The sequence below is a fragment of the Triticum dicoccoides genome, chromosome 5A (genome assembly GCF_002162155.2).
Source record: "Triticum dicoccoides isolate Atlit2015 ecotype Zavitan chromosome 5A, WEW_v2.0, whole genome shotgun sequence".
NCBI lineage: Eukaryota > Viridiplantae > Streptophyta > Magnoliopsida > Poales > Poaceae > Triticum > Triticum dicoccoides.
Window position 1 is genome coordinate 421,189,391 of NC_041388.1, and position 12,271 is coordinate 421,201,661.

General features: G+C 46.4%; 1 protein-coding gene across 1 annotated transcript; it reads left to right on the forward strand.

Moving 5' to 3' along the window:
- The first annotated feature begins 10,161 nt into the window (after nucleotides 1–10,161).
- Nucleotides 10,162–10,795, forward strand: LOC119297501. Its single transcript, XM_037575268.1, has one exon. The coding sequence runs from the start codon at nucleotides 10,241–10,243 to the stop codon at nucleotides 10,604–10,606; it is 366 nt and encodes a 121-aa protein (XP_037431165.1). The 5' UTR covers nucleotides 10,162–10,240; the 3' UTR covers nucleotides 10,607–10,795.
- The last annotated feature ends 1,476 nt before the right edge of the window (nucleotides 10,796–12,271 follow it).

Here is a 12,271-nt window from a genome sequence, read left to right on the forward strand (position 1 = left end):
CACTATAAGCCTTGCAAACATTGCAACTAATGAGTTCGTTGCGGGATGATGTATTACGGAACGAGTAAAGAGACTTGCCGGTAACGAGATTGAACTAGGTATTGAGATACCGACGATCGAATCTCGGGCAAGTAACATACCGATGACAAAGGGAACAATGTATGTTGTTATGCGGTCTGACCGATAAAGATCTTTGTAGAATATGTAGGAGCCAATATGGGCATCAAGGTCCCGCTATTAGTTATTGACCAGAGAGGTGTCTCGGTCATGTCTACATAGTTCTCGAACCCGTAGGGTCCGCACGCTTAAACGTTCGTTGACGATATAGTACTATATGAGTTATGTATGTTGGTGACCGAATGTTTTTCGGAGTCCGGGATGAGATCACGGACATGACGAGGAACTCCGGAATGGTCCGGAGATAAAGTTTGATATATGGGATAATAGTGTTTGGTCACCGGAAGGGTTCCGGAATTCACCGGAAGGGGTTCCGGATGTTTCCCGAAAAGTTTGGGTACGAGAACACTTTATTTGGGCCAAAGGGGAAAGCCCACAAGGTTTTTAGAAAGCGCAAAAGGAAGTTTTGCGGAGTCCAGGGGCTAGACCCCAGGGTCCCTAGCGTCTGGGTCCAGACGTCAGGAACCCTGGCGTCTGGCCCTGGAGTCCAAGAAGGACTCTTGCCTTTCGGGTGAAACCAACTTTGTGGAGGCCTTTACTCCAAGTTTCGACCCCAAGGCTCAACATATAAATAGAGGGGTAGGGATAGCACCCAAGACACATCAAGAAACACCAAGCCGTGTGCCGGCAACCCCATCCCCTCTAGTTTATCCTCCGTCATAGTTTTCGTAGTGCTTAGGCGAAGCCCTACGGAGATTGTTCTTCACCAACACCGTCACCACACCGTCGTGCTGTCGGAACTCATCGATTACTTCGCCCCTCCTGCTGGATCGAGAAGGCGAGGACGTCACTGAGCCGAACGTGTGCAGAACTCGGAGCTGCCGTGCTTTCGGTACTTGGATCGGTCGGACATGAATACGTACAACTACATCAACCGCGTTGATATAACGCTTCCGCGAACGGTCTACGAGGGTACGTAGACAACACTCTCCCCTCTTGTTGCTATGCATCACCATGATCTTGCTTGTGCGTAGGAAATTTTTTGAAATTACTACGTTCCCCAACACTTGAGGCCTCAGAGTAGGCCTCAGAGTTGTGCCTTCCATTGTGACTTGAACTATAGTGGCGAGTAGTTCTTGCCACCCGCCACTCATAAATTCTTTCAGAATGGAGTCATTGGCAAAGCTCTTCAATGGCGGGCGAAAAAAGGGCCCACCATAGGCCTTTAGTAGTTTAGCTTAGCTGTGGTGGGCAATATTTATCACCCGCCACAAGATATCCTTTCGCGCAGGCCAAAGTTTGCAAAAAAATGGTTGTGGCGGGTTCCAGTTTCTGCCTGCCACTTCTAGGACAAACAACAGTGGCGGGTATACTTGTTTTCGCCGCCCACAAGATATTTTCTTGTGCAAGGCACAGTCGACAACACTTAGCAGTGGCGGGCCATACGCGGCGCCCGCCATTAATTAGGTCGCATAAGTGGGCACAACTGATATATTAGCTCCCCTCCTTAAGTTTCTTCTTCCTCTCCAACAAGCTCCTCTCTTTCTTCCTCTTACTTCTCTCGCCATTGGTTATCCTAACCACTCTCTCACCTCCTTAACCTTATGGTCCCATTTTTCCATGGCATAGCCAATCCCCGACCCATCCTAATTAACCCCTCCATTAAATAAGACACCCCACCACCCTTTAGAGCATCTGCAACAGTTTGTATGTTCAATTGTTGGTATAAGTATTCAGATCAGCAGCCATCAGCACATCATACAGGCTCTTCAATAAGGCATATGTTAAGCGTATGTTAAACAAATAGGCGGGGCCACTAAATGTTGAAGATATGAACAGGCTTGCTTTGGAGCTTGTGCCTCAAGCGTTGCTTCAGGTTCATATGATTTCCTTCTCTTTCTTCTTTTATTATGTGTCATGTCATCAAAATAGTCTGGGTGATAATTTTACAAATGATGATCATACGACTGTTGGAGACGCCCTTAACCCTCCTATCTAGGTAGGCCCGCCAACTTAAACACCTCCAACTGCCACATCCTTTTGATTTCATCATCGCACACAACATCGAACAAGTGTGTGGAGCCATAGGTTTTGATGTACTTTAAAGTGGGACATGATTAAATAAAGAGCTAGCACTTCAAAGACCCGGAGGCACTCCATGGAGTTCTCACCAGAGGACTCTGAAGAGTTTGATTGATTTGTTCCCTACAATTATCAAAGTTCTATAATGTGGAAGAAGAAGACAAGGATGACGCAAATAGATGGCAAGCATGTGGTCTCTTGTTTTTCCAATCAGTTGATTTTGTGTTATATCTGCAGCTTATGTCCACTATATTGACTATCACAAACACGTTATCAATGGCCCTACAAAGAAGAATTAAGACATTGTAAATGTCGTACATTATGTGCAGTCAACCAAAAACTCCTTGAGCAATTTAAGGAGGAATGAATGGAATCAGTCTTGGGTGAAGTGTATGCCTTTTGTGACAAACAAGAGATTTTCATGTTGGAGATGGAAGAGCAATATGACAATCCAAAGAAGGCACATCAAAAAATAGGTATCACTAATTAGCATCATTATGAAGTGGATTGTTTCAGTGATGTTATTGATTTACTACTTCAAGAACATGATAGCCGCTTTAATGAGAAAAAAATCTAAGCTACCAATATGCTTAGTTGCTTTGAGCCCAAAAGAATCACTCGAAGGTTTCAATTTAGAGATTTTGATGGATCTAGCTAGACTTTATCCAAAAGATTTTGATGATGAAGACCTGAGGGACCTTACACATCACCCCATCTTTACATTGCCAATGGTCAAGTAGATGATCGATTCTCTAGCACAAATAATATTTATGAGCTCTCTCAAAAAATGGGGGAGACGAAGAAAGTTATTGTGTATCCTTTGGGTTGTCGGCTCGTGAATCTACCACTTGTACTGCATATTGCCATTGCTACAGTTGAAAGTTGTTTTTCAGGCATGAAAATTATGAAGGCATTTTTGCGCAATTGTCTTAGTGATGATGCATTGAATCACTGAAGGAAATATGCCCTAGAGGCAATAATAAAGTTATTATTTATTTCCTCATATATCATGATAAATGTTTATTATTCATGCTAGAATTGTATTAACCGGAAACATAATACATGTGTGAATATATAAACAAACAGAGTGTCACTAGTATGCCTCTACTTGACTAGCTTGTTAATCAAAGATGGTTATGTTTCCTAACCATGAACAAAGAGTTGTTATTTGATTAACAAGGTCACATCATTAGTTGAATGATCTGATTGACATGACCCATTCCATTAGCTTAGCACCCGATCGTTTAGTATGTTGCTATTGCTTTCTTCATGACTTATACATGTTCCTATGACTATGAGATTATGCAACTCCCGTTTACCGGAGGAACACTTTGTGTGCTACCAAATGTCACAACGTAACTGGGTGATTATAAAGGTGCTCTACAGGTGTCTCCAAAGGTACTTGTTGGGTTGGCGTATTTTGAGATTAGGATTTGTCACTCCGAATGTCGGAGAGGTATCTTTGGGCCCTCTCGGTAATGCACATCACATAAGCCTTGCAAGCATTACAACTAATGTGTTAGTTGTGAGATGATGTATTACGGAACGAGTAAAGAGACTTGCCGATAACGAGATTGAACTAGGTATTGGATACCGACGATCGAATCTCGGATAAGTAACATACCGATGACAAAGGGAACAACGTATGTTGTTATGCGGTCTGACCGATAAAGATCTTCGTAGAATATGTAGGAGCCAATATGGGCATCCAGGTCCCGCTATTGGTTATTGACCGGACACGTATCTCGGTCATGTCTACATTGTTTTCGAACCGTAGGGTCCGCACACTTAACATTACGATGACAGTTATTATGAGTTTATGTATTTTGATGTACCGAAGGTTGTTCGGAGTCCCGGATGTGATCATGGACATGACGAGGAGTCTCGGAATGGTCGAGACATAAAGATCGATATATTGGACGACTATATTCGGACACCGGAATTGTTCCGGGTGATTTTGGATAAAACCGGAGTGCCGGAGGGGTTACCGGAACCCCTCGGGGAAGTAATGGGCCTTATTGGGCCTAAGGGGAGAGAGAGGGCAGCAGCCCAGGAGGTGGCGCGCCCCCCTCATGGGGAGTCCGAATAGGACTAGGAGGGGGGGAGCGGCCCCCCTTTCCCTTTCCCTCTCCCTCTCTTTCCTTCCCCCTCCCTATTCCTAGTTGGACTAGGAAAGGGGAGTCCTACTCCCACTAGGAGAAGGAATCCCCCCCTCTCCTTGGTGCACCCAAGGGCCGGCCGGCCTCCCCCTTGCTCCTTTATATACGGGGGCAGGGGGCACCCTAGAACACAGAGTTGATCTTCGTGATCGTTCCTTAGCTGTGTGCGGTGCCCCCCTCCACGATATTACACCTCGATCATATTGTAGCGGTGCTTAGGCGAAGCCCTGTGACGGTTAAACATCAAGATCGTCACCATGCCGTCGTGCTGACGAAACTCCTCCCCGAAGCTTTGCTGGATCGGAGCCCGGGGTGCGTCATCGAGCTATACGTGTGTCAAGAACTCGGAGGTGCCGGAGTAACGGTGCTTGGATCGGTTGGACCAGGAAGACGTACGACTACTTCCTCTACGTTGCGTCAACGCTTCCGCTTCGGTCTACGAGGGTACGTAGACAACACTCTTCCCTCTCGTTGCTGTGCATCACCATGATCTTGCGTGTGCGTAGGAATTTTTTTTGAATTTACTACGTTCCCCAACAGTGGCATCCGAGCCTAGGTTTTATGGTTTGATGTTATATGCACGAGTAGAACACAAGTGAGTTGTGGGCGATATAAGTCATACTGCCTACCAACATGTCATACTTTGGTTCGGCGGTATTGTTGGATGAAGCAGCCCGGACCGACATTACGTGTACGCTTACGCGAGACCGGTTCTCCCGACGTGCTTTGCACATAGGTGGCTTGCGGGTGACTGTTTCTCCAACTTTAGTTGAACCGAGTGTGGCTACGCCCGGTCCTTGCGAAGGTTAAAATGGCATCAACTTGACAAACTATCGTTGTGGTTTTGATGCGTAGGTAAGATTGCTTCTTGCTTAAGCCCGTAGCAGCCACGTAAAACTTGCAACAAACAAAGTAGAGGACGTCTAACTTGTTTTTGCAGGGCATGTTGTGATGTGATATGGTCAAGACATGATGCTAAATTGTATGAGATGATCATGTTTTGTAACCGAGTTATCGGCAACTGGCAGGAGCCATATGGTTGTCGCTTTATTGTATGCAATGCAATCGCGCTGTAATGCTTTACTTTATCACTAAGCGGTAGCGATAGTCGTAGAAGCACAAGCTTGGAGAGATGACAACGATGCTACGATGGAGATCAAGGTGTCACGCCGATGACGATGGTAGCAATTACATGGACTGGGTCCGTAACTTGAGGATTATCCTCATTGCTGCACAGAAGAATTACATCCTGGAAGCACCGCTGGGCGCCAGGCCTGCTGCTGGAGCAACACCAGATGTTATGAACGTCTGGCAGAGCAAAGCTGATGACTACTCGATAGTTCAGTGTGCCATGCTTTACGGCTTAGAATCGGGACTTCAACGACGTTTTGAACGTCATGGAGCATATGAGATGTTCCAGGAGTTGAAGTTAATATTTCAAGCAAATGGCCGGATTGAGAGATATGAAGTCTCCAATAAGTTCTATAGCTGCAAGATGGAGGAGAACAGTTCTGTCAGTGAGCATATACTCAAAATGTCTGGGTATAATAATCACTTGATTCAGATGGGAGTTAATCTTCCAGATGATTGCGTCATTGACAGAATTCTCCAATCACTGCCACCAAGCTACAAGAGCTTCGTGATGAACTATAATATGCAAGGGATGAATAAGACTATTCCCGAGCTCTTCGCAATGCTGAAAGCTGCGGAGGTAGAAATCAAAAAGCAGCATCAAGTGTTGATGGTCAACAAGACCACTAGTTTCAAGAAAAAGGGCAAAGGGAAGAAGAAGGGGAACTTCAAGAAGAACGGCAAGCAAGTTGCTGCTCAAGAGAAGCTACCCAAGTCTGGACCTAAGCCTGAAACTGAGTGCTTCTACTGCAAGCAAACTGGTCACTAGAAGCGGAACTGCCCCAAGTATTTGGCGGATAAGAAGGATGGCAAGGTGAACAAAGGTATATGTGATATACATGTTATTGATGTGTACCTTACTAATGCTCGCAGTAGCACCTGGGTATTTGATACTGGTTCTGTTGCTAATATTTGCAACTCGAAACAGGGACTACGGATTAAGCGAAGATTGGCTAAGGACGAGGTGACGATGCGCGTGGGAAACGGTTCCAAAGTCGATGTGATCGCGGTCGGTACGCTACCTCTACATCTACCTTCGGGATTAGTATTAGACCTAAATAATTGTTATTTGGTGCCAGCGTTGAGCATGAACATTATATCTGGATCTTGTTTAACGCGAGACGGTTATTCATTTAAATCAGAGAATAATGGTTGTTCTATTTATATGAGTAATATCTTTTATGGTCATGCACCCTTGAAGAATGGTCTATTCTTGTTGAATCTCGATAGTAGTGATACACATATTCATAATGTTGAAGCCAAAAGATGCAGAGTTGATAATGATGGTGCAACTTATTTGTGGCACTGCCGTTTAGGTCATATCGGTGTAAAACGTAGGAAGAAACTCAATACTGATGGACTTTTGGAACCACTTGATTATGAATCACTTGGTACTTGCGAACCGTGCCTCATGGGCAAGATGACTAAAACACCATTCTCCGGTACTATGGAGAGAGCAACAGATTTGTTGGAAATCATACATACAGATGTATGTGGTCCGATGAATATTGGGGCTAGTGGTGGATATCCTTATTTTCTCACCTTCACAGATGACTTAAGCAGATATGGGTATATCTACTTAATGAAACATAAGTCTGAAACATTTGAAAAGCTCAAAGAATTTCAGAGTGAAGTTGAAAATCATCGTAACAAGAAAATAAAGTTTCTACGATCTGATCGTGGAGGAGAATATTTGAGTTACGAGTTTGGTGTACATTTGAAAAATTGTGGAATAGTTTCGCAACTCACGCCACCCGGAACACCACAGCGTAATGGTGTGTCTGAACATCGTAATCGTACTTTATTAGATATGGTGCGATCTATGATGTCTCTTACAGATTTACCGCTATCGTTTTGGGGTTATGCTTTAGAGACGGCCGCATTCACGTTAAATAGGCCACCATCAAAATCCGTTGGGAGACTGAAGGAAATATGCCCCAGAGGCAATAATAAAGTTATTATTTATTTCCTCATATATCATGATAAATGTTTATTATTCATGCTAGAATTGTATTAACTGGAAACATAATACATGTGTGAATATATAAACAAACAGAGTGTCACTAGTATGCCTCTACTTGACTAGCTTGTTAATCAAAGATGGTTATGTTTCCTAACCATGAACAAAGAGTTGTTATTTGATTAACAAGGTCACATCATTAGTTGAATGATCTGATTGACATGACCCATTCCATTAGCTTAGCACCCGATCGTTTAGTATGTTGCTATTGCTTTCTTCATGACTTATACATGTTCCTATGACTATGAGATTATGCAACTCCCGTTTACCGGAGGAACACTTTATGTGCTACCAAACGTCACAACGTAACTGGATGATTATAAAGGTGCTCTACAGGTGTCTCCAAAGGTACTTGTCGTGAGATGATGTATTACGGAACGAGTAAAGAGACTTGCCGATAACGAGATTGAACTAGGTATTGGATACCGACGATCGAATCTCGGGCAAGTAACATACCGATGACAAAGGGAACAACGTATGTTGTTATGCAGTCTGACCGATAAAGATCTTCGTAGAATATGTAGGAGCCAATATGGGCATGCAGGTCCCGCTATTGGTTATTGACCGGAGACGTATCTCGGTCATGTCTAAATTGTTCTCGAACCGTAGGGTCCGCACACTTAACGTTACGATGACAGTTATTATGAGTTTATGTATTTTGATGTATCGAAGGTTGTTCGGAGTCCCGGATGTGATCATGGACATGATGAGGAGTCTCGGAATGGTCGAGACATAAAGATCGATATATTGGACGACTATATTCGGACACCGGAATTGTTCCGGGTGTTTTCGGATAAAACCGGAGTGCCGGAGGGGTTACCGGAACCCCTCGGGGAAGTAATGGGCCTTATTGGGCCTGAGGGGAGAGAGAGGGCAGCAGCCCAGGAGGTGGCGCGCCCCCCCTCATGGGGAGTCCGAATAGGACTAGGAGGGGGGGGGGGGCGGCCCCCCTTTCCCTCTCCCTTTCTTTCCTTCCCCCTCCCTATTCCTAGTTGGACTAGGAAAGGGGAGTCCTACTCCCACTAGGAGAAGGACTCCCGCCTCTCCTTGGCGCACCCAAGGGCCGGCCGGCCTCCCCCTTGCTCCTTTATATACGGGGGCAGGGGGCACCCTAGAACACAGAAGTTGATCTTCGTGATCGTTCCTTAACCGTGTGCAGTGCCCCCCTCCACGATATTACACCTCGATCATATTCTAGCGGTGCTTAGGCGAAGCCCTGCGACGGTTAAACATCAAGATCGTCACCACGCCGTCATGCTGACGAAACTCCTCCCCGAGGCTTTGCTGGATCGGAGCCCGGGGTGCGTCATCGAGCTGTACGTGTGTCAAGAACTCGGAGGTGCCGGAGTAACGGTGCTTGGATCGGTTGGAGCGGAAAGACGTACGACTACTTCCTCTATGTTGCATCAATGCTTCCGCTTCGGTCTACGAGGGTACGTAGACAACACTCTCCCCTCTCATTGCTGTGCATCACTATGATCTTGCATGTGCGTAGGAATTTTTTTGAAATTACTACGTTCCCCAACAATCACGACCTTGTTTGCTATGTGGAAAGAGAAAGAAGAAATGAGAAGAGTTACCAATAATGCAATCATTGTTCGCTTTGAGATCATGAATGAACGTAGAGGCTATTTGAAAAGAGGCTATTTGAAAAGGTAATGCTCTTAACTAACTGCATAAGTCTATTTAATACGTGCTATACCACCATGAGTACACCGAATTTGGGTGGAAGGGTGGGGTTTTACAAAGAAAGCAATGTGCTTTATAAACCATCGACTGGCCAAACACGTCTCGTATAAAATCACCACCAACAACAACTCAGGAACCGCATGACCGCCTAGATCGGGAGAGAAGAGAAGGATTTTAGGCACCTCCAACTCCTCTTCGGCATGCAGATCCACTCGCCGCGGAGGACTAAACCAAGCTCTAAATACCAATTGTCAGATCCAAGGCGTTGATCAGAAGAAAAATTTGCAGTCAATCACTCACAAAGTAGTAAAACTTAGCAGCCTGAAGCTTAATTTCAAGAAACTTAAGAGGCGGATTTAAGATATTAGCAAGGGTTACTCAAAAACACTGACATCTAGAGTTTAGCACAATATAAGTAGAACGAGTTCGAAGACTTCAGATCGTTGGCTAAGCTTTGCCGGAACGAAAATCCAATTTGGCTCTAGCTAAGGAGCATATGCTCCTGCGCGCCCAAAATGAATTTTGTAAATGTCTAAAAAAATATGTTCATGGTCACACATCAATGCTACCTATAAATTTTTAGGCAAAAACCTAAGCATTTTGATCCTAAAAAAATAAATTAAATAACAAATGTTACCCACAAAGGTTACACTTAATTTTTGTTTTATTTCATCTGACTCAACCGGTACAGCGTCGTCGCCCTAGCGTCGTCGCCCTGGCGTGTGCGCCGTTTTCTGCGGCGCAGATCAGTGTACCCGGCCTAGTCGACGCGAGCTACGTGTCGCCCAAGCACCGTCGCACGCCACGCGTAGATGTAGCCGCACCCTCCGCTTGCCACCGCGTGTCCTGCAATGGCTTAGGTGGCCTCGGGACCTGCAGCAGCTCACGTGATCAGATCGACTCCACCGTCCCATGCCTAGCTCGTATAAATCCATGGGCGACCACGCCGTGTTGGATAGGGACACACACACTCACTCGCTGTCATCAGATCGAGCATCCAATCCAGAAAAACCAGAGCAATCCGCACGTGAGGCCGTGAGCAATGGAGGCGGCGAAGGAGAGGCGGGAGCAGCAGGAGCGGAAGGCCACCGGCGCCGGCGAGGGGGGCGACTCGGTGCAGCTGCCGACGGAGACGAGCCCGTACGTGCAGTACAATAAGGACGACGGCCTGGAGGACTACAAGATGCGTGCCTACGGCGCGCAGGGCCACCTCCCCGTCTCCGACGTCCCCCACGGCTCCGGCACCGACGCGCCCACCATCCCTGGCACCGCGCTCCCGACGCAGCACCTGAATCTGCACGGGCGCCAGCAGACGCAGCGGGGTGCCCAGGGAGGAGGCGCTGGCGTTCGCCGCACCGACGACGACGAGGCTGCCACCGACGCCATCAACCGCCACGGCGTGCCGTAGTTCATGGCTAGGCTGTCTAGCTAGCTTGAGGAGGTTATCCACGTAGTGCTCAGTGCCGCGTGGGGAAAAATGAATAAAGTGGTAATGTAAAATCGCTGGCAAAGCTTGTCTACAGCATAGTGTAACACTGTAACAGTTTGCGTCCAGAAAAAACATCTTCCAAGAGCTTTGAGCTTCCAACTTGCACTGGTTGTATGTCCTCGTTCGGGTCGCGTACGTGCTCCTAATGGGCTCAAAATCTAAGTGCTTAAATTGATTTGATCTACACTCATCGGCACCTCTGATGCAGAGGCCAGATTAACGAAAGCTTGCACCGATCTAAAACAACACCAATTAAGTCGGCACGCCACCTCGGAGATGTCAATACGCGATTTCTTGTGCGAGGATAGATTCCATCGACCGTATCCGTCATGAATCTTGTCTCCTCTTCTCGTCTCATGCATGCAAGGATTTATTTACGCGGATACAATTCCGGTTAAAGTTCCACGCACCTTGCTGCAGATAAAAAATCCAGCGAGAGGAAGCATAAACAATGGACGCCGAGAGGATGCATAAACAATGGACGCCGATAAGTGCCACACGTGTGGGTGTTAGGGAGTTCGTCCACACATTTTGTGTGGTGTACAAAGGAACAGCCCACACATTTACGTGTGGTCAAAACAATTACCATCCACATGTTTTTTTTCCTTCCGATCCCTCTCACACGTGTGCGTGTGGGCGAAGTTGATAACGCCCACACGTCCGTATGTCAGGCCTCGTACCTCCTGGTCCCGCACGTCATTGTGCGCCCGCAGTTGCCATGGTCTAGACCCTCGTCCATGTTCGTTTAACTTCAGTTGCCATGTCGCTGAACTACGGTTGCCATGTCGGACAATTGCAGTTGCCATGGTTGCTCAACTGCAGTTGACATGTATGGTCTGATCTAATGTAGTTGTCATAATTTCATAATTTTAGAAGTTGCTACATACTAACGCTAGGCAGTTGAAAGAGTTGTCATGTGCTTACAAGCATGTTAGGGCAGTTGCCATGTAAAAAGAAAAAGTTGCCATCTGCTTACCTGCACGTTAGGGCAGTTGCCATGTACATGCACATTAGGGCAGTTGTCATGTATCATATAAAAACATATGGCAACTCGGTAAAAGAGAGTTGCCATCTGCTTACGTGCGCACTAGACAGTTGCCGTGTACCCTGCAAAACACATGGCAAACTCGGGTAAAAAGAGAGAGTTGCCACCTGCTTATAAAGCACACTAGGAGCAGTTATCATGTGCACTGCAAAACACATGGCAACTAGCAGTTTGGTTGTGGGAGAGAAGACGGGCGTGTGGGCGAGATGGCAAATGCCCACACACTAGCCTTTGTGTGTGCGTGTAAAATGACATGTGGACGAATTGCTATACGCGCACACACCAGCCCCTCCTGTGTGATGAAACGGCCGTGTGGACGACCGGCTGAACGCCCACACACCAGGCCAGTCCTACATGGCACTAAATACGTGCCAAGATTCGTGCGTTCATGAACGAACGCGGATCCATGCGTGTGGGCGAGATGCAAACACCCACACGTATGAGCGTTAACATTTTCGTAAACAATCAACCTGTCACAAATCAGAGAATCTACCTCGCAACTTCCAGCCATGAAGACCACCGGCATCATCGTTAACAAG

Coding starts and splice junctions, on each gene's coding strand:
- LOC119297501 (XM_037575268.1), top strand. CDS start 10,241: ATGGAGGCGGCGAAGGAGAGGCGGGAGCAGCAGGAGCGGAAGGCCACC.